The sequence below is a fragment of the Camelina sativa genome, chromosome 11 (assembly GCF_030686135.1).
Source record: "Camelina sativa cultivar CO46 ecotype springtype chromosome 11, ASM3068613v1".
Taxonomy (NCBI): Eukaryota; Viridiplantae; Streptophyta; class Magnoliopsida; order Brassicales; family Brassicaceae; genus Camelina; species Camelina sativa.
Window position 1 is genome coordinate 45,185,313 of NC_141890.1, and position 18,490 is coordinate 45,203,802.

The window sequence follows — 18,490 nt, forward strand, 5'->3', positions numbered from 1 at the left end:
CGGGAAAAGGGAAGCGGTCAACAAGACTGGTGTGAAATTTGCGAAGGAAACATAGAAGAAGGAGAAATGCTATTCTTTTATAAATGCCATGACTGCTGCATCGCTCTTCATGTTGAGTGTTTACTTGGGGCAGACATTTACATGAAGCCTGGTGATACTATAAAAGATTCCGTCTCGGTTGTCGTGAAGACATCTAAACTTACGAGGCCAAAATGGATAGAATTTTGGATCCTTCTCAACAGTTCTGTCAGCCGGCCAATTTGCATTGGATACGCTCTTCATTACTCAATATTCCGTATCATGCTGTATATAGAATGTTCTGTTTATACTCTCTAGCCTAGAATGTTCTCTCTGTTTAACTATATATACCTCTGTAACGATATCGTTTATGAATAAGACTCATCTTCTACATGGTATCAGAGCAGTAAAAAGATCTCTGCATTTTTTTTTCCTCTGCCGTTTTCTTCCTTCTTTTTCTTCTTCCCTCTCTCTGTTTCCACTTTCTCCCTCCCTCTCTGTTTTGCGTTCTCTCCCCCACCTGTCTCCATGTCCAACACCGCTGAAGTCATTGATTCCACCCAAAGCTTTCTTAACATCAACATGAGTAATGTTATTAAGCTTACCTCCCTTAACTACATCACTTGGAGCCTACAGATCCACTCTCTGCTTGATGGGTATGACTTAGCCGGATATGTTGATGGTTCTACTGCTTCTCCGGCTCCGACAATTGATTCCAATGATGCCACCATTCCGAACCCTGATTTTCTAAAATGGAAGAGACAGGACAAATTGATCTACAGTGGCCTTCTCGGCACTCTTTCTCCGTCGGTGCAACCGCTTGTTACAACCACCAAAATTGCTGCTGAGATGTGGAGAACCGTTCCTGATATCTTTGCTAAACCGAGCAAGGGTCACATTCAGCAGTTACGTCTTCAACTGCAACAATTCTCCAAAGGTGATAAAACGATCGATGAGTATATGCAAGGATTAACTACTCGTTTTGACAAATTGGCTCTCCTCGGCAAGCCGTTTGATCTCGATGAGCAAATAGAGGCGGTTCTCCGTGGTCTCCCTGAAGACTACCGATCTGTTGTTGATCAAGTTGAAGGTCGTGAGGTCTCTCCCAAACTCACCGAAGTTCATGAAAAACTTCTCAACAAAGAAGCTCAGCTGTTGACCGCTGCTATTGTCGCACCTACATATGTTCCTCTCACTGCCAATCTCGCCACTTCTCGCTCTCGTACTCATCCACACAAGTCTGCTCAGCGTAACCATCAACAATGGAACAATAGGTCATCCAATACATCTTCCTCGTCGCGTTAGGACAATTTGTGGTTATCAAGGAAAGTGTCAGTTGTGTGGTATCTTCGGTCATAGTGCCAAACGCTGCCCTCAGCTTCATCAAGTTGCGTCGTCCACTGGTCTTCTTCCCACGCCCTCTCGTCCCTGGCAGTCTCGTGCTAATCTCGCTCTCACTGCTCCATCCTCGACCACTCTGTGGCTCTTGTACAGTGGTGCGTCTCATCACATGACTAGTGATCTCCATCACCTTGCGACTCACCAGCCCTATCACGGTGATGACTCTGTTCTTATTGGTGATGGTTCCGGTCTCCAGATCTCTCACACTGGTTCACTATCTCTACCCTCTCTATCTCCCTCTCAAAAGCTCCTGTTAAATTGAGTTCTTTGTGTTCCTCATATCCACAAAAATTTAATCTCTGTTTACCGGCTATGCAATGATAATAAAGTGTCTGTGGCATTCTTTCCTGCTTCCTTTCAGGTGAAGGATCTGAGCTCGGGGGCCTGTTACTCCAAGGCAAAACTAGAGACGATGTTTACGAGTGGCCGGCTTCACCAACCACTCTCTCCGCTTTCTTTGCTTCAACATCCTCAAAACCGTCCTTAGTGGACTGGCACCATCGCTTAGGCCACCCTGCTTCACCTATCCTTCAATCTCTAGTCTCTAAATTCTCATTACCTTACTCTGCAACTTCTTCTCAAAATTTGTTTTGTTCTGATTGCTCTATTAATAAAAGCCATAAGTTTCCTTTCTCAAACACTTCTATCACATCCACACGACCCCTTGAGTATATTTTTTCTGATGTCTGGACCTCTCCTATTGTGTCAATAGACAACTACAAATACTATCTGATTCTAATCGATCACTACACTCGTTATACCTGGTTATATCCGCTTAAAACCAAATCCCAAGTTCGTGAAACATTCATCCCCTTCAAAGCCCTCGTGGAAAACAAGTTTGGTACAAGGATTGGCACCTTATATTCAGACAATGGTGGGGAGTTTGTGGCCCTCAAACAGTTTTTGTCAAGCTCGGGTATCTCTCATTTCACCTCCCCACCGCACACACCGGAGCACAATGGAATTTCCGAAAGAAAGCACCGTCACGTAGTTGAAACTGGCCTCTCGCTTCTCACACATGGTGGTCTTCCCAACACTTATTGGCCGTATGCTTTTGCCGCTGCCGTCTATCTCATTAATCGACTTCCAACACCGGTCATCGCCATGGAGTCTCCGTTCCAGCGGTTGTTTGGTTCATCCCCGAACTATTCCAAGTTGAGAGTGTTTGGCTGCCTCTGCTTCCCCTGGTTACGACCGTACACCTCTCACAAGCTTGAGCACCGATCAACTCCGTGCGTGTTCTTGGGTTACTCTCTCACCCAGAGTGCCTACCTGTGTCTTCAGCCTAGCACTGGTCGCGTCTATGTCTCCTGTCACGTTAAATTTGAGGAAACCCGGTTCCCGTTCAAATCACCTCGTGACTCCTCTCCTGAATCACCTCTCCCCTCCTCCTCTCCAGCCACACCTTCTGTTGACGTCATTCCTTTCTACCCGCCGCCACTCGTCTCGTCGCCGAAGTCTACGCCTGGACCGTCGAGCTCAGCTCCTCCCCGAAATACGTCGCCGGAAATCAATTCCACAGCCACAGTAAGTTCCTCTAACTCACCTAGTGTCATTGCAGAACCTGATAACATCCGGCCCAACCCATCACAAAATCCAAGCCCAGATCATAACCCAAATTCACCCCTTGAGCCCAATACCATCTCCCCTGCTAACTCTCTTCGTAGCCCATCTCCATCGTCCCATTCATCGACCCCTTCTTCTCCATCGACCTCTGAATCTTCGTCCCCTGAACCTGATCCCGTTATCGCCCCTCCACCACCGGTTCAAAATAGCCACCCTATGCAGACCAGACGTAAAAACAACATTGTCAAACCCAAATCCAAACTCAACCTCTCCGCCGCATTATCCTCTCCCTATCCCACCGAACCTCTAACCGTGAACCAGGCGATGAAAGACAAGATATGGCGGGAAGCTATGTCCGGCGAGATTGACGCCTTTGCCCGCAATCAAACGATGTATCTGGTCCCACGACCACCAAATCATAATGTAGTCGGCTGTAAGTGGGTTTATAAAAACAAATTTTTACCAAATGGGAAACTTGGCAGGTGTAAAGCTCGGCTTGTTGCCAAGGGATACAACCAACAATATGGTCGTGACTACACAGAGACCTTCAGCCCCGTGATAAAAGCAACAACGCTCTGTTTGGTTCTTGATGTTGTTGTGAGCTCTTCATGGCCGATTCTTCAATTGGATGTCAATAACGCGTTTTTACAGGGGACTCTCAACGAGGAAGTCTACATGGAACAACCGCCAGGCTTCGTTGATAGTGATCATCCGTCCTATGTTTGTCGTCTCCGCAAAGCAATCTATGGACTCAAGCAAGCTCCACGTGCCTGGTACACCGAGTTACGGTCGTATCTTCTTAGTGTTGGGTTTCAAAATTCTCTTGCCGACACCTCTCTGTTCGTTCTCCGACACGGCAAAACATGTGTCTATCTCTTAGTATACGTTGACGATATTCTCATCACTGGTAATGACACTTCCTCCATTCAACAAGTTCTTCACTCCCTTGCTGATCGATTCTCCGTTAAGGATCCAGAGGAGCTTAACTACTTTCTGGGAATTGAAGCTCATCGTACTGCTAAAGGTTTGCATCTTTGTCAGCGCAAGTATATCATCGACTTACTTCATCGTTACAATATGATATATGCCAAGCCCGTTGCAACTCCAATGGCATCCTCTCCAAAGCTTACTCTCAAATCTGGCTCTCCTCTTCCCGATGGTACAGACTATCGCCGTCTTGTTGGAAGTTTACAATATCTTTCCTTTACAAGGCTCGATATTAGCTATGTTGTCAACCGCTTGTCTCAATTTATGCACTGCCCAACTCAAGAACACTGGCAAGCTGCAAAACGGGTACTTCGTTATCTAGCGGGAACAACAACTCATGGTCTTTTCTTTGCTGCCAAGAATAACCTCACTCTCCATGCCTACTCCGATGCTGATTGGGCAGGCGACAGGGATGACTATGTCTCAACAAACGCCTATATTCTCTACATGGGTACTCATCCTGTCTCCTGGTCCGCAAAGAAGCAGAAAACGGTTGCTCGCTCTTCCACTGAAGCCGAATACAGAGCTATTGCCAATACCTCTGCAGAACTTCGTTGGATTTGCAATCTCTTAACCGAGCTGGGTGTACATATCCGAGTTATACCGACAGTTTACTGTGATAACGTCGGTGCCACCTTCCTCTGTGCAAACCCAGTGTTCCACTCCCGCATGAAGCATCTTGCTTTAGATTATCATTTCGTTAGAGGGCAGATTCAGCAAGGGCAGCTTCGTGTCTGTCACGTTAACACCAAAGATCAGCTAGCCGATGCCTTGACAAAGCCTCTTACACGTACACCGTTCATTCACTTACGTCACAAGATTGGAGTGTCTGCCGGCCCTCCATCTTGAGGGGGCATGTTAAGGATACACCTTGATATGCAAGGGATACGCTCTTCATTACTCAATATTCCGTATCATGTTGTATATAGAATGTTCTGTTTATACTCTCTAGTCTAGAATGTTCTCTCTGTTTTACTATATATACCTCTGTAACGATATCGTTTATGAATAAGACTCATCTTCTACAGTCGGGACCGTTGTCCATTCCCGATTTTTTTTCAAAGGATACAATGACAAGATATGTTGTTCTCAACGTTGTATCCGAATTCTTTTGAGAAACAATTCTATCAGACATGTGACGTAATGATTGAGTATCCAACTAAGTTAATTTGGGGTATTTTTATGTTTCGGAGGTTGTCTTTGTTCTCCATAATTTTCATTTTGAGTTGTAACTTTCTATTTGTAATGTTTTATCCCACATGCATTCAATAAATGTACCTTATCTGATTAAAATCCGTTTTTCTTTCTACCAAGATTAAAATCCGTTTATCATGATTATTTGATGGGTAGTGTGCTAATGTTGATCTGATGGAAGTAATATTCTCTCAGCTTTGAATACTAACGTGAGTGGAAGCAGAGTAACATTTCACCAATAAATGAGTTAAACTGGATCAAACCATCATCACCCTAGTTTGTGAAACAGAAGGAGTACTCGTTTTGAGTCGTTTATAGAGTGTTTTTATGCCTTTTGTGTCTTTTTGGTCGTGTCTTGAGTCTTGTACAGGTTTAGGAGCCTATGCTGAAGATTGGAGGCATTTCGCGTCAAAAAACGAGCAAAACGGTAAGAAGGAGAACATGCTAGGAAGAGTCAGGAAGTTTTTATAATAGATGATGGTGAGCCATTCAAGAGAATAACTGATGGAACAATACTCTATACTTTGCATAGTTACCATATGTAAGTTTGAATCGGCAGAGCTTTGACATAAATAAGTATTGTGTAAGGTATGCCCTTACAATGGGAGTGAGACGGACATTAGGGAGTTTTGCTGTCGTAAAATAGTGTGCTTCTTCCAAAGCTGGTGATTCGTTAAATGTATCTGATCTGATTACATCTTGCTTACCACGATTATTTGATGGTTGTGTAGTAATATTTGATCTGATGAAGTATTATAATCCTCTCAGCTTTTGTCATGTGAGCTCCGTGTAAAGTTGATGTTGTCTGATATAATCTATAACTCCATCTTCAGTCAAGTATTTAACCGATAACCCTTGCGAAATGCATTGCCTGAAAGAAGCAGAGGAATGAGCAAGAGAAATCTTTTTTTTTTTTTTTTTTTGTAGATGAATTGTTCTTGAGAAGGATAAATCTCAAACAACCTTAATCTACTCGAACTGATCTGATTAGGAACAATATTGTCAACGATTTTGATGTTAGCCTGCAAAAGAAACCGTGGTGGAACCATTCAATAAAACCCGTGTACAAATCACAGACTGAAACAGCGGAATCAGAAGAGAAACCTGGTAATACTTACGCGGTTTTCGTTTAAGATTTCGTCACCAGAGATCATATTTTCAACATCTTGTCCTTCTCTTCGGATGCACACAATGCCATATTCTTTACAAATAGTTCTTACCTTCAAAACCCCAATATTGTAAAACGAGCATAACTGTGAGTAAAACCGATAAAACACAATCTCTGTTTATATAATAACAATGCTGCCTTGGTTTACCTGCTCAGGGATCCAAACACCGGGAGTGCAGAAAGATTGCAGTAAATCCGAGCCACATAGTAGCATGACTTTAAGAGATTCTAGCATTAAAAACGACATACTATAAAATTGTTATTTGGTAGTAGTTAACACGTATGATGAAACATAGCAACCACATTGAGACGATCCAGCAATTACACAAAACTGTAAGTGACATCAACTATGAGTAAAAAGATGCCAAAGACCACAAATGACACAGTTTTTTGCAGTTATCTTACCCTCAGGTACAAGTCGATTTTTTGTAAGGAAAGTCTTGACCCTTAATAAAACCGTCAAAGTTCGTTGGTAGGTGCTTTGAAATGCCTGTAGAAACATCTTCCAAAAGTTTTCTAAACAATGCTTTGTTCCTCTAAAAAGAACTTATTAAAAGCTTTTCGAGGAACAAGAAAGTACCTCCCATGGATCAACCATTACAAAGTCAGAGCTATGACAGGCCAGATTACACATTTCGAAACGATGTTCTGCAGATAAAAGGCCCTACACAGAAACTGATGATTTTATTATATATCTAAAGGAAATTAAACAGAAGAGTAAGCAGAAGAACTTTAGGAGCTAAAAGGAAAGAGAAGCTCATAGTTTCATCATCACCACACAACATGTCCGTTATAGCATTGGCTTAGAAAAACAAGAGTCAATAATTGAAGGAAACTAAGATTCTCAAGATGCAAAATTTGGTATACCTTCTTCTTGTATGCATCATTAACAGGTGACATATAGCCTCCAAGAACATGAAATCCATTTGAGCGTAACGCATCTCTCGCAAGCTCTAAAGACGAAAAAAAAGAGAACTCATCAGTCTGATGTCAAGAAACATATACATGAGAACAAAAGGTCTCAGCATCAATGATATAAAACTTTAGTTTAACATGATGAACATCCAGAAACCTCTTAGTTAACACAATCAATACAACACTGAACAAGGCGTAATCTAAGCTACTTTATAGACTAAAAACACTGATCATAATGCCTAAAAAGATGTGTGAAATTTCGAATTGATCGTATCTGAAACTCGCCATTGATGAACATAGGAACGTTGAATTCTATATAAACTGATCTAATAAAAAAAAAAACTCACCAAACATGCGTAAATGCATAAAAGTAGGAGGATTGAAACTCCCAGTTGCCACAAGCACTACACAAGTTTTGTTCCTGATTTCACACAACCAATCGGAAAAAAAAAATCAAACACCCATAGATTCACTATAAACCTTGTGAGGACCTTATCATCAAAATTTACAAATTCGGAAATAAAAAAAAAGAGGCAGATGAAGGGAATCAAAATCGAGAATAAGCTTCGAAAAATTTACTCAGAGTTTGATCCATCAGATAGTTTATCTGCTGGTAAGGGAACATCCATTCAACTTTGATGATCGAATTCGAATCTGAGTCTCTCTAACGATTACGCCGGCGAATGTTTTGTTTCAGGGAGAGACAAAACGACGACGACGACACGGTGAAAACTGAAAAGAGTAAAGCAAACGACCTCGTATAAGTATAAAGTGGTGAAGAATTTAAAACGCAGCGTTTTGTAACCAGCGAAGGTTTTTTTTTTTTTTTTTTTTTTTTTTATAAATAAAATCTTTTAATAAGGGAAAACGAAAACGAAAGCGAAAATGAATCTTTATCCCTAAAAATTTTGAAATTCAAATCCGCGCTAACAGTCTCTCTCTCTCTCTCTCTCTCTCTATCTCTAGAGAAGGTCGTCGGAGATGTTTTCCGTCAAGGAGAATCCGAGGGGGAAGCCGGCGAATGTGAAGATTGAGAATCTTTTCGTTCAGATCTTTGAGAGGAAGAGGCGAATCGTCGACCAGGTTAAGCAACAAGTAGATCTCTATGACCACCATTTAGCCTCCAAATGCCTACTCGCCGGGGTATCTCCTCCGCCGTGGCTTTGGTCTCCGTATCTACCTTCCCAAACTTCCGGTAGTTCCTCAATTTGATTTTCGTTGCTCAATTTTTTGTTTGTTTGACATAGTTTTCAATTTCTGGTTGATTCTCGAAGCATTGTTCGTAGTTGTGGATTTCTTTTGGCTAATTGGAGCAAATTAATAGCATTATTAGGTTTGTCAACGCATTATTTGACTGGGTATTGTTTCTGTGGAGTTGTTTGATACTTTACCGGAGATGAATTGAAACATTATAAAGCGTATAAGCATAATTTGTCGTTGAATTACTTTGATAAGACGGATTGAAAGATTAGAAATGGTATTAGGGTTCATGAGCACACAATATGGTATTAACATTTCCTGTGAATAGGTTTTAGGAGCTCGTGCTGGTTCCTATCTGTTTCAGTTACGATTGAATAGAAGAGTTTCTGGTCGCGATTCTTACTTTTGATGTTTGTTTGTGTGTATACAGAGTTGAATAAGGAGGAGATTATATCAGAACTTCTATATCCTTCTTCAAGACCTTCCATCATTTGTCCCTTTTCATACCAACGACCTGTCAGGTTTCTAGCTGACAATGTAGTAAGACAAGACCTGACGTCGGTGGTAAATAATAACCCAATAGAAGAGCAGTTGCTTGAAGAGGAACCACAACACGACCTCTCACACAACTTAGTCAGACATGTTTCGAATCATTCTCATGAGCAGGATGCTAATATTGCATCTCCTAGAGATGTCCATGAGAAAGAGGGATTGCCTGAAAGTGTCTCAATCGATTGCAGAGAGAATCAAAGTTGTTCATCTCCTGAACACTCTCAGAATCAGACAGTTGAAACTAATCTTGATGCTACATTTCCTGGATGTAGCCAAGGGGAAAAGGTTCTCAAAAGTGTCTCAACTACTGGTTGTGAGCAGAAACTATCACCTCCCGGTTATCGTCAAGAAGAAACAGATCCAGACGCTTACCTTGACCCTGGATTATCACTTGCTAAGATGCAGAGATCAAGGTCACGTCAGAAAGCTTTGGAGCTTCGTAGTAGTGCCAAAGCGTCGAAAAGCCGTTCAAAAAGTAGAAGTGATCTCAAATCTTCTCAGGATGGAAACATAGGCTTTGGGATTGCTTCTTTAAGGTCTGACAGTGTTAGTGAGATAAAGTTATTTAAGCATGATGAGAATGATGAAGGGTGTCGAGACGAAGTAGAGAACAGTAATTCTCAAGATAAAGGAGGGGATCAGTGTATTAAAACTAGTTTAACTACAGAGTCTTTTACCTTGCATCAGAAAGTGGATTCGGTGAAAAAATCTTCGAGCGGGGATGCTTATGCTTCCAGTGTACCAGAATCTCTACTCGAGTCTGGTCATGTAAATGACATTGACATATTACAGTGCAATGAGACAACTAATGAAGTGTCTGCCGAAGTAGATGAGCAAGTAGATGATCCCAAAAGCAGAACTTGCAATGAAACAGCTTATCTCGATGGAAGTACTGAGCAAGTGGATGATCCCAAGAGCAGAACTTGCAATGAAACAGCTTATCTCGATGGAAGTACAAGATCTAAAAGCTCAAGCCAAGATAGCGCCAAGGAGAAACATCAAAAATCAAGCAAGTCCGTTTCTGGTAACTTTCAGACAAGATATTCGAATCCCGCTCACTGGGCCGATCATGAAGTAGAATTACCTCAAGCAATACCTATGGCTAATGAACTTTCTATGATGACAGATGCTGGAACGAGCATCTTTCAGTGTGAAATCATTGCAAGATCCAGAAGTAATGCTCGGGAAGATAGATCCAAGACCGAGCATTCAGGCTCTCTATCTTCTGCAATTGATGTGGAGCCAAGAGATTCAATTTCAATACTGCACGGTAGCCATGCAAAAGATTCACTGGATCCCTCTACTGTTGATGTGGAAGGTTTAATAGTTGAAAATATAACTAGCAATGGTCAATCAGAAGAAAAGGGTGAATGTGTTGACACAAACAGATGTTCAAGTGCTGAAAGGGTAAGCCAAACTGGCATCTCCCCAGATGAGACCTTTTGTGCGGGTGCAATCCAAGGTTCTATGTCCAAGACCGAGCTTTTGGGCTTTTTTGAGTCCCTTTCAGTTGAACTGCAGTCGGGAGACTCCGTAATGCACTCAGACGATGAAAGTGTATCTTTGAAGCCCACTGCTGTTATTGGTGAAGGTTCATTAGTGGAGGAAGATAACAATGGTGTACCGATTGAAATTAGCAGTATTTCAAATTCTAGAAGTTCAAACCAAACTGACATCACGGTAGTTGAGCCATTGGTGGTTGAATCTATTCTTCAGGAAAGCGGTACGCCGGAAAACTTGATTGACCATTCTAAAAGATGTGATATTAGTTGTGGGTCCAAAGAAGTGCTGCCACTGGGTTCAGTGACAAATGCTGGGAGTAGCCAATCCCATGAAAGAATTAGTAGGCCAAGATGCTCAGCCATAGAAGAGGAATCAGCAAATGAATATAAGGCTCTTTCTGTTGGCTCTTATCATAAATCGGCTGACAAACAGCTTGAAGTTAGAGAAGGAAATTCATCGCTGAGAACCCCTGATCGCCCTGTTTTTGTGAAGCCTGCATCAACCCATTTTGATGATAATGAAGAATGCTATTTCGATGAGGTTCCAGTGAAAATTCAAGAAAAATCAATGATGAAGAAGGTCCCCACCCCAGCATCCGCTGTAAAGGTGTTTGATCTCCCATCTCTCACTGCTTTTGGAGTAAATCTCTCGGCAGACAATGAAATGGATGACATTGAGGAGCACAGTGGGTTAAAAATAGAAATGGCACAAGAAATGGAATCGCATGCAAGGCACTCTGGCTTAAAAGTAGGAGAGGATGAACCTGCAGAGTCAAATACATTTACTGGCCATATAGGTGCATCGAGAAAGAGAGCCCAACATGAAACATCCTATGAAAAAGGTGTTCCCCCAATTACAGGAGATGAAAAATGTACAGAAACAGAAGATTCTCATGATCCAGGATGCTCGATTCAGGAATTTTTCTGCTCTAGTTCCTCCATTGGGGGATCCATGCGGCAGAATAAGCGGAGAAGAACCCTGGAAAAAACAACTAGTAGAGTGCTTTCGCCAAGCCCAGGGGTGAATATTCTTTCCCTATGTCTTGGGACAGCTCCATATATGAGAATCTTGAACTGCTCCTTCCTTCCAAATGTAATTAAGATGCTTTTTAAATCGTGGGATTTTATATTTTGCAGGGAGACAATCTCGAGTTAGATTCTGTTAGGGAAACAGTACATCATCGGGAGGAAGTTGCATGTCACAACCTGGATAACTATGACGTTGAGTTACAGAAGATGATTGGATCTGCATCTTCAGATCACTATGGTGTTGAGTTACAAAAGATGATTGGATTTGCATCTTCAGCTGAGTTACGATTTGATGAGGTATATGCACTATTTCTCTGTCCTCGTAAATTTAATGTCTTTTAAATAGTAATCCCTTTTCCTTGAAAAATAATATTGGTTCCATAATAATTTCGAAATAGTTCAAAAATAATTCCAGAATAGTTTCTCTTGTACTGTATGATGTGCAATTAACCGGAAAATGGATCTTTACAGAGTTACTTATTCAAGGAAGCTGCATTGATGAGTCCTGCCTCACTTTCCTTCAGACCAGAACAGCTAAGTGTACAGAGGAGTCAAATTGCTCCGGATCACGGAGTTAGATCAGAAAATATTCACTTTTTGCCATTTGCTGGAGAAACCTCACATGGATTAGCTAGTTGCATTGTTCGCGATTCAGATGGTTCTCCTTGTATACCACCCTTGGGTTTGATAAGCTCAGACGATGGAAGCCCCCCTGTTTTGGAGGGATTTTTAATTCAAACGGATGATGAAAATCGAAGCGGCTCCAAAAACCAGTTGAATCATGACAATTTCCAACTTCCAAAAACTACAGCAGAAAGTGCAGCCATGATAGAGCAGATTTGCAAGTCTGCTTGCAGGACCACTCCGTCATTACATCTGGCTAAGACATTTAAGTACGATGGAAAACTAGACTTGGATCAGTCCGTCTCAACTGAGCTGTTTGATGGCATGTTTTTCAGTCAGAAACTCGAGGGTAGCTCTGTCTTTGATAACTTAGGGATTAACCATGATTATACAGAAAGATCGTACACTGACTCTCTGCCTCTTTCTGGTGCTGGCTCATCTGCTGAGGCTAGGAATCCTTGCACGTCACCGACTGAGAAGTTGTGGTATAGAAGTTTGCAGAAGTCTTCCAGTTCAGAGAAACGAAGCAGTCAGACACCAGACCTACCTTGCATTAGCGAAGAGAATGAGAACGTAGAAGAGGAAGCTGAGAACTTATGCACAAACACTCCAAAGTCTATGAGGTCAGAGAAGCAAAGAAGTTCAATTCTGGAACTTCCTTGCATAGCTGAAGAAAATGAAAACATGGAAGAGATATCTGAAGCTGTCAATGAAGCATCTGGTTCTGAAAGGGAGAATGTCTCTGCCGAAATGAAACCTCTTGGTGATGTTAATGAAGAAGACCCTATGAAGTTTCTTCCACTTGTTTCTGAAGCCAAGATTCTTGTTGATCGACAGAGTCTAGACTCTGTCAATACTGCATTCAGCTTTTCCGCTAAGTGCAACAGTGTCAAAAGTAAAGTGGGAAAGCAGAGTAACCGAAGGTTCACGGGTAAAGGTAAAGAGAACCAAAGTGGAGCAGGTGCTAAAAGAAATGTTAAACCACCTAGTAGCAGGATTAGTAAGCCTAAGTTGTCTTGTAACTCGAGTTTGGCAACTGTAGGTCCCCGGTTACCAGAAAAAGAACCTAGGCACAACAACATTGTCTCCAACATCACTTCGTTCGTTCCACTTGTGCAGCAGCAAAAACCAGCACCTGCACTAATTACAGGTAATTCTCTTTCCAGTATGAAGCTTTTGAAATTTCCAATAAATTGAAGGTATCATTTTACTACCTTCTTGCGCTACTTATTCACCTGATTTGACCCTATCTACGTTTCCCCCAGGCAAGAGGGATGTCAAAGTAAAGGCCCTGGAGGCTGCTGAGGCTTCAAAACGGATTGCTGAACAGAAAGAGATTGATCGTAAGCTGAAAAAGGAAGCTATGAAGCTTGAAAGGGCTAGACAGGAACAGGAAAATCTGAGAAAGCAGGAGATAGAGAAGAAAAAGAAAGAAGATGATCGAAAGAAAAAGGAGGCGGAAATGGCTTGGAAGCAAGAGATGGAAAAGAAAAAGAAAGAAGAAGAGCGGAAGAGAAAGGAGTTTGAGATGGCTGATAGGAAAAGGCAGAGGGAAGTAGAAGACAAAAAGGTGAAGGAAGCTAAAAGACAACGCATTGCAGAAATTCAGAGACAACAAAGAGAGGCTGATGAAAAACTACAAGCTGAAAAAGAATTAATAAGACAAGCTATGGTAAAGACCCTACTCCACTTTTTCTGTTTTTCAAAGCTTTGTTTAGCTATTGTGATGTTGGAGATTTTGCTAAATTAAAAATAACGACATTTTTAGGATGCGAGGATAAAAGCACAGAAAGAACTCAAAGAAGACCAAAATAATGCAGAGAAAACCCGAGGACAAGCGAATACTAGGATCCCTGAAGTGAGATCAAAGAGTAATTCCAGTGACGATACCAATAATTTAAGAAGCTCCAGGGATAATTATTTCAAGGTACAAGTCTCTCATCTTTGCTAGACACTTAAGAGATGAAATCACTTCTAATAAATAACAATTGTTGTGCTTATAGGTGATAAGCAATCCAGGGAAAATGTCTGAAGAACCCAACATGGGATTTGAAGAAATGGGAGAGTCGTACGACATCTCTCCATACAAATGCTCAGACGACGAAGAGGAAGAGGAAGACGACAATGACGCCATGTCAAACAAAAAATTCGTTCCTACTTGGGCCAGGTTTTGTTTCTGAATTGCTCTCTCGTTCGTTAATGTTCATTTCTCACTAGTCATTTACCATTTGTGTTTACCCCAACGCTTCTTATTCTTACAGTAAGAGCAATGTCACGCTCGCTGTCATTCCCCAACAAAACCTTGATCCTCAAATTACTTTCCCTGTAAAACGAAAATGCGATATAAGCGAAGGTAAGATCTCTCGATTACACTTTATAAAAATAAAGTTTCATACTAGTTTTCGCCATACTTATGGATAAGTTTTTGTTTTGCATCTCCCAGTTCTTTTGCCTCCAAGGTTCCAATCAAGATAGCATAAACTACGAGAAGCCAAAGGTCAGATTTACAGTGACATTAAAACTTAGAACCACCACAAACAAAGTAAGTATCAATGTGTTTATAGTTTCGTATCTTTTGCTGGAAATGAGGAACATAAACATTAGTAGCCTTGAAGCTTAAAAATTAGTTTGTGAATTCTCTGTCTCTCTTTACTTATTGTAGCAAGGTATCATACTATAAAAATCGAATCTCTCAAGGTTTCTTTTTTGCTTTCTTATGTATGTAACAGTGAATGGGTAATGTAATAATTAATTTAGTCATCCCAATTGATGCTCATGTTCATACATAACGGCTAGTTTAATATTATAAGGTTCTGTTCTTGATTCTTCTTAGTGGAAAGAAGAGCCAGGCGCTGAAAGCAAGAGATTTGTTCTTTTTCAATATAACCAAATTCTCACTACAACTTCCCTTTTTATAAATATCGATTTCGTTAAAATAACTTTTTTGGATCATGATCGCTTAATTATATTTAATTACTGTCGAGTTTGGGGCCTAAATAAAGTAGTCGCAACTCACAATTGTAGACTACGATTTGGGTTTTTAAGACTCTTAGCACTCACTCACAGTTGCATAAGCACAACGGATATGTTTACTGATGAATAGAGTTTTTGTTAAGTAAACATAAACACTTATATTAATACTATTATGTATTGTGAGAGCTACGTAGTAAACACAGTCAACACGAGTCGGTGAGTCAAATTGAGTTATTGAAAATAGACTGATAAAATAATAAATGAAGTAAAAGCTAATCAATACACATTATTCTATTTCACGTGGTGGCGCTATATAGAATACAGCAGAGATGCCCATTTAAAACGGTCAGTTTAGAATTCTGCGTCCCATGTAAAACCAGACCCCACCCGACCCGCTCCTAAAACACTTTTGTTCCCACTCTTAAAACGCCGCCGTATCATCACAAACCTTTTAATAACCGTTGCTACAATCAAATTACAAAAATACCCTCACTTCTTCATCATAATCCAATTCGAATCCATTTTTCCCACCACAGTAATAACAAAATCTCTCTCTTCTCTTCTCTCTCTAATGTCTCTTTCAAGAAAGCTTCTTGTTCTCTTCTTCACATGGATAACAGCACTATCCATGGCGAAACAAGTCTTCGTATCATCCGAAAACGTGAACTTCGCATTCAAATCATTCACGATCCGTAACCTCACTTTCCTCGGCGACTCGCATCTCCGAAACGGCGTCGTGGGACTCACGAGGGAGCTGGGCGTTCCCGATACAAGCTCCGGTACTGTGATCTACAACGCTCCGATCCGTTTCTACGATCCTGAATCGAACACCACGGCGTCTTTCTCTACCCACTTCTCCTTCTCGGTTCAAAACCTAAACCCGGTTCCGACCTCCGCCGGAGACGGGCTCGCTTTCTTCCTCTCTCACGACAACGATACTCTCGGTAGTCCCGGTGGTTACTTGGGTTTGGTTAATTCCTCTCAGCCGATGAAGAACCGGTTCGTCGCTATCGAATTCGATACGAAACTCGATCCTCACTTCAACGATCTTAGCGGTAACCACGTTGGTTTGGATGTTGATAGTTTGAACTCAATCGCGAGTTCGGATCCTCCTTCGATTGATCTCAAATCTGGCAAATCGATCACTTCTTGGATCGATTACAAGAACGATTTGAGTTTGTTGAACGTGTTCTTGAGCTATACTGATCCTGTTTCCACAACTAAGAAGCCAGAGAATCCTCTTTTATCTGCTAAGATCGATCTTTCTCCGTTCTTGAACGGTGAGATGTACGTTGGATTCTCAGGTTCAACAGAAGGAAGCACTGAGGTTCATCTGATTGAGAATTGGAGTTTCAAGACTTCTGGGTTTCTTCCGGTGAGGTCTAACTCTAATCATCTACACAACGTTTCTGATAGTTCTGTGGTGAATGGTCCTGTGGTTATACCGAGTAAGAAGAAGAGGAAGGGAAGACACAATCTTGCTATTGGACTTGGTATTTCTTGTCCGGTGTTGATCTGTTTAGCTCTCTTGGTGTTTGGGTACTTCACTTTGAAGAGATGGAAGAGTGTGAAAGCAGAGAAGGAGCTTAAGAGTGAGCAAATCACTGGTTTAAGAGAGTTTAGTTACAGAGAGCTTTACGCTGCTACAAAAGGGTTTCATTCGAGTAGAGTCATTGGGAGAGGAGCGTTTGGGAATGTTTACAGAGCCTTGTTTGTTTCATCTGGGACGATCTCTGCTGTGAAAAGATCGATACGTAACTCAACTGAAGGCAAAACAGAGTTTTTGGCAGAGCTATCCATCATTGCTTGCTTGCGACACAAGAATCTTGTTCAGTTGCAGGGTTGGTGTAACGAGAAAGGTGAGTTGCTTCTCGTCTATGATTTTATGCCTAATGGGAGTCTTGATAAGATTCTGTATCAGGAATCAGAAACAGGAGCTGTGGTTCTTGACTGGTCACATAGGTTGAACATAGCTATTGGTTTGGCTTCAGCTTTGTCTTATCTACACCATGAGTGTGAGCAGCAAGTGGTTCACAGAGACATTAAAACGAGCAACATAATGCTTGACATATACTTCAACGCTAGGCTTGGACATTTCGGTCTGGCTAGACTCACGGAGCATGATAAGAGCCCTGTCTCAACCTTGACCGCTGGCACAATGGGCTATCTCGCACCAGAGTACCTCCAGTACGGCACTGCGACTGAGAAAACAGATGCTTTTAGCTACGGAGTGGTGATTCTAGAGGTTGCTTGTGGGAGAAGGCCAATAGATAAAGAACCAGAGAGTCAAAAGACAGTGAATCTAGTGGACTGGGTCTGGAGATTGCACAGTGAAGGAAAAGTTCTTGAAGCTGTGGATGGGAGATTGAAAGGTGAGTTTGATGAAGAAACTGTTGCTTGTGGGTCTTAAATGTGCTCACCCAGATAGTAATGAGAGACCATCAATGAGACGTGTTCTGCAGATACTTAACAATGAGGTTGAGCCTAGTCCGGTTCCGAAGAAGAAACCTACATTGTCTTTCTCTTGTGGGTTAAGTCTCGATGACATTGTTTCAGAAGATGAAGAAGGAGACAGCATCGTGTACGTTGTATCTTAGTTAGAATATATCTTTTAATATTCTTTCTTTCTGATAGATAATTTTCAGTTCATTTGCTTGATTTTGTATAACAACACAATGTGTGGCCTTTGGTTCAATGAGTTTATATTGAACGATTAGGTTTCTGTTTTCATATAAACACATCTCAGAAACTAGAATAAAAATAGATTTGATTTACAGAGCAATCAAAAAGCAAAAACACAGTTTCAAGATCATCAAAGACTGATCTAGTTACGTACCTTACTTGATAGTGAAGAAACTTTGTTGAAGAAATCAGAGTATATACATAACATGTACGCTCACACGACACGGTCACATAACATGGCGCAAATGCGCGATGATGGTGGCAGAAGGAAAGAGAGCACACTCCCGACAAGGGCAAAACTATCTTTTTGCTAATCCCAGGTTGTGCTCTCTTTCTTCTGTCAACATTTCTCCATCTTCTTCTCCGGGAGAAAGAAGAAGAAGAAGAAGAAGAAAAGAGTGTGACGTGCGGCGTAAGTTAACCAGTGACGGTGACTATCATTTATAGCGAAGGGAATGAGTTAACAGGCAACAACCGGTGATAAGAGGTGGAGACTGGTTAGTGTGAGTGACTGGAAAAAATGAAGCTGAGAATGGTCCCTGAGATTACCTAGTGTCATGAATCTGGAAGTTTCTACAATATTGGAGATTCTCCCTTTCACTCTCTTACCTTTTCGCTTTCACATTTAATTTTTCTCCCATTTCAATCTTTTTTTGTTTTTAAGTTTTATTATTACAAA

The 18,490-nt window shown here is 41.4% G+C and overlaps 2 protein-coding genes, 1 long non-coding RNA gene and 1 pseudogene across 10 annotated transcripts; 2 read left to right on the plus strand and 2 right to left on the minus strand.

Annotated features, from left to right (window-relative positions):
• Positions 1-5,628: 5,628 nt before the first annotated feature.
• Positions 5,629-8,039, minus strand: LOC104726127 (nicotinamide/nicotinic acid mononucleotide adenylyltransferase). Of its 4 annotated transcripts, none has more exons than XR_015570300.1 (9): positions 7,829-7,996; positions 7,597-7,670; positions 7,202-7,287; positions 6,915-6,998; positions 6,740-6,824; positions 6,483-6,582; positions 6,285-6,386; positions 6,130-6,188; positions 5,629-6,037 (listed from the first exon to the last, which is right to left on the minus strand). XR_015570300.1 is itself a non-coding variant. In XM_010444918.3 (9 exons), exons 1-9 carry the CDS (start codon positions 7,876-7,878, stop codon positions 5,941-5,943), a joined length of 717 nt encoding a protein of 238 aa, XP_010443220.1. In that variant the 5' UTR covers positions 7,879-8,039; the 3' UTR covers positions 5,629-5,940. The 4 variants fall into 4 exon arrangements, 3 of the variants coding, with proteins under 3 accessions (XP_010443220.1, XP_087326935.1, XP_087326936.1); XM_010444918.3 differs by having other exon boundaries at positions 6,483-6,562; positions 7,829-8,039; XM_087470809.1 differs by having other exon boundaries at positions 6,483-6,550; positions 7,829-8,017.
• Positions 8,040-8,063: 24 nt separating this feature from the next.
• On the plus strand, positions 8,064-14,922 carry LOC104726130 (uncharacterized). Of its 4 annotated transcripts, XM_087470812.1 has the most exons (11): positions 8,119-8,444; positions 8,880-10,025; positions 10,128-11,524; positions 11,641-11,829; positions 12,004-13,093; positions 13,199-13,306; positions 13,422-13,828; positions 13,925-14,083; positions 14,160-14,323; positions 14,418-14,509; positions 14,600-14,922. In XM_087470812.1, the coding sequence occupies exons 1-11, from the start codon at positions 8,231-8,233 to the stop codon at positions 14,629-14,631; spliced, it is 4,998 nt and encodes a 1,665-aa protein (XP_087326938.1). In that variant the 5' UTR covers positions 8,119-8,230; the 3' UTR covers positions 14,632-14,922. The 4 variants fall into 4 exon arrangements, with proteins under 4 accessions (XP_010443221.2, XP_087326938.1, XP_010443222.2 ...); XM_010444920.3 differs by having other exon boundaries at positions 8,120-8,444; positions 8,880-11,524; XM_087470811.1 differs by having other exon boundaries at positions 8,120-8,444; positions 12,004-13,306.
• LOC147935458 (uncharacterized) lies at positions 14,032-18,156 on the minus strand. The gene is made up of 3 exons (XR_015570302.1): positions 17,966-18,156; positions 14,568-14,637; positions 14,032-14,479 (listed from the first exon to the last, which is right to left on the minus strand). It is a non-coding gene; the product is annotated as an uncharacterized LOC147935458 (long non-coding RNA).
• On the plus strand, positions 15,409-17,903 carry LOC104726128 (putative L-type lectin-domain containing receptor kinase S.7 pseudogene; annotated as a pseudogene). Its single transcript, XR_015570301.1, has one exon. The product of XR_015570301.1 is annotated as a putative L-type lectin-domain containing receptor kinase S.7 pseudogene (transcript).
• Positions 18,157-18,490: the final 334 nt, after the last annotated feature.